The sequence below is a fragment of the Etheostoma spectabile genome, chromosome 13, assembly GCF_008692095.1.
Source record: "Etheostoma spectabile isolate EspeVRDwgs_2016 chromosome 13, UIUC_Espe_1.0, whole genome shotgun sequence".
Lineage (NCBI taxonomy): Eukaryota > Metazoa > Chordata > Actinopteri > Perciformes > Percidae > Etheostoma > Etheostoma spectabile.
The window spans coordinates 7,282,204-7,283,222 of NC_045745.1; the positions used below are offsets into that span (position 1 = coordinate 7,282,204).

Sequence of the window (1,019 nt, forward strand, 5' to 3'; positions counted from 1 at the left end):
CTTTCAGCTCATTCAAACAGAGCATGACGGCTTCTAAAATGTCTACCATCACCTCGTGCATGTCATGACTCTTCTCCCAGTTTTTGATGAGTTTGTCCCTCAGTTCATTGCCCTTGCCTTCATCGTGCTGGAACACGTGCAGGATCACGTCTTCTAGTTTGTTCTGGCGGTCTACATCCTCTGTGAGCCAATGTAATATTTTACCTATGAGAACTGCTCCGTCCGCTGCTTCTTCAGCGGGAGAGGAATTAGCCAGCCATACGTTAAGAGACAACGCGGAGCTGACCGATCTCACAGCCTGGGGGTATTTCTTAGCTATTGCTAAACTTACAGCCCTCATCTGAGCTCCTACTTCACCAACACTCAGCAAGGCCTGCCCTCTACAGTACTCCATGTTGAGCCCCCACTTCTCAGACAGGGCAGTCTCAATAGCATCTGCGAGGACAACTGGGTCGTCAACAAAAGGGATGAAAGCCAGCGTTTCCTCACACTGGATGTCCTCTTTGTTCAAGTACCTGATGCACAACGGGACATAGAGCTCGCCGTCAATATCAACAGCCCGCTCGGTTATAAATGTAAAGAACTGAGAGTCCCACAGTTCTTTGAGGATTTGTTCACGCAGTTGAGGTTCATAGAAAGACACTGCTTTTCTCGGTCCCTGTGCGACTTCCAGCGTCACTTCATTGTCAGTCGATTTTACCTCGCCATCAGCAGGCTTCTCTGCTACAATGGAGACGTGTGATTCTGTTGGTGCCGCCAGGTTCACTTTAACACCACCTGATAAAAAAAAAATTATAATAAAGTTAATGCCACATATACAACTGTATTGATTATTTCTCATATTGAAATTACAAATCAAAGCTACAGTGATTCTTGATAATCATGTTGCCATGAATGGACTTACCACTCTCCAACTTTAGTCTTTGGACAGTTCCCATCACCTTGAAAAATATGTGCTGATTAGAATGGCTGTAAATATGATTGTTTGCTTATACACATGGTTGATTAAGAACAATCAC

The 1,019-nt window shown here is 44.7% G+C and overlaps 1 protein-coding gene across 2 annotated transcripts in view; it reads right to left on the bottom strand.

Moving 5' to 3' along the window:
* The window catches only part of si:dkey-250d21.1 (uncharacterized), a 13,145-nt gene that overhangs the window by 1,347 nt on the left and 10,779 nt on the right, over window positions 1-1,019 (bottom strand). For both annotated transcript variants that reach the window (XM_032533445.1, XM_032533444.1), the window contains exons 10-11: window positions 905-941; window positions 1-777 (exon numbers count right to left, since the gene is read on the bottom strand). The exon at window positions 1-777 is cut by the window's left edge and continues 1,347 nt beyond it. In XM_032533445.1, coding sequence (XP_032389336.1) covers window positions 1-777; window positions 905-941 — 814 coding nt within the window. The remainder of the gene's footprint in view (window positions 778-904; window positions 942-1,019) is intronic.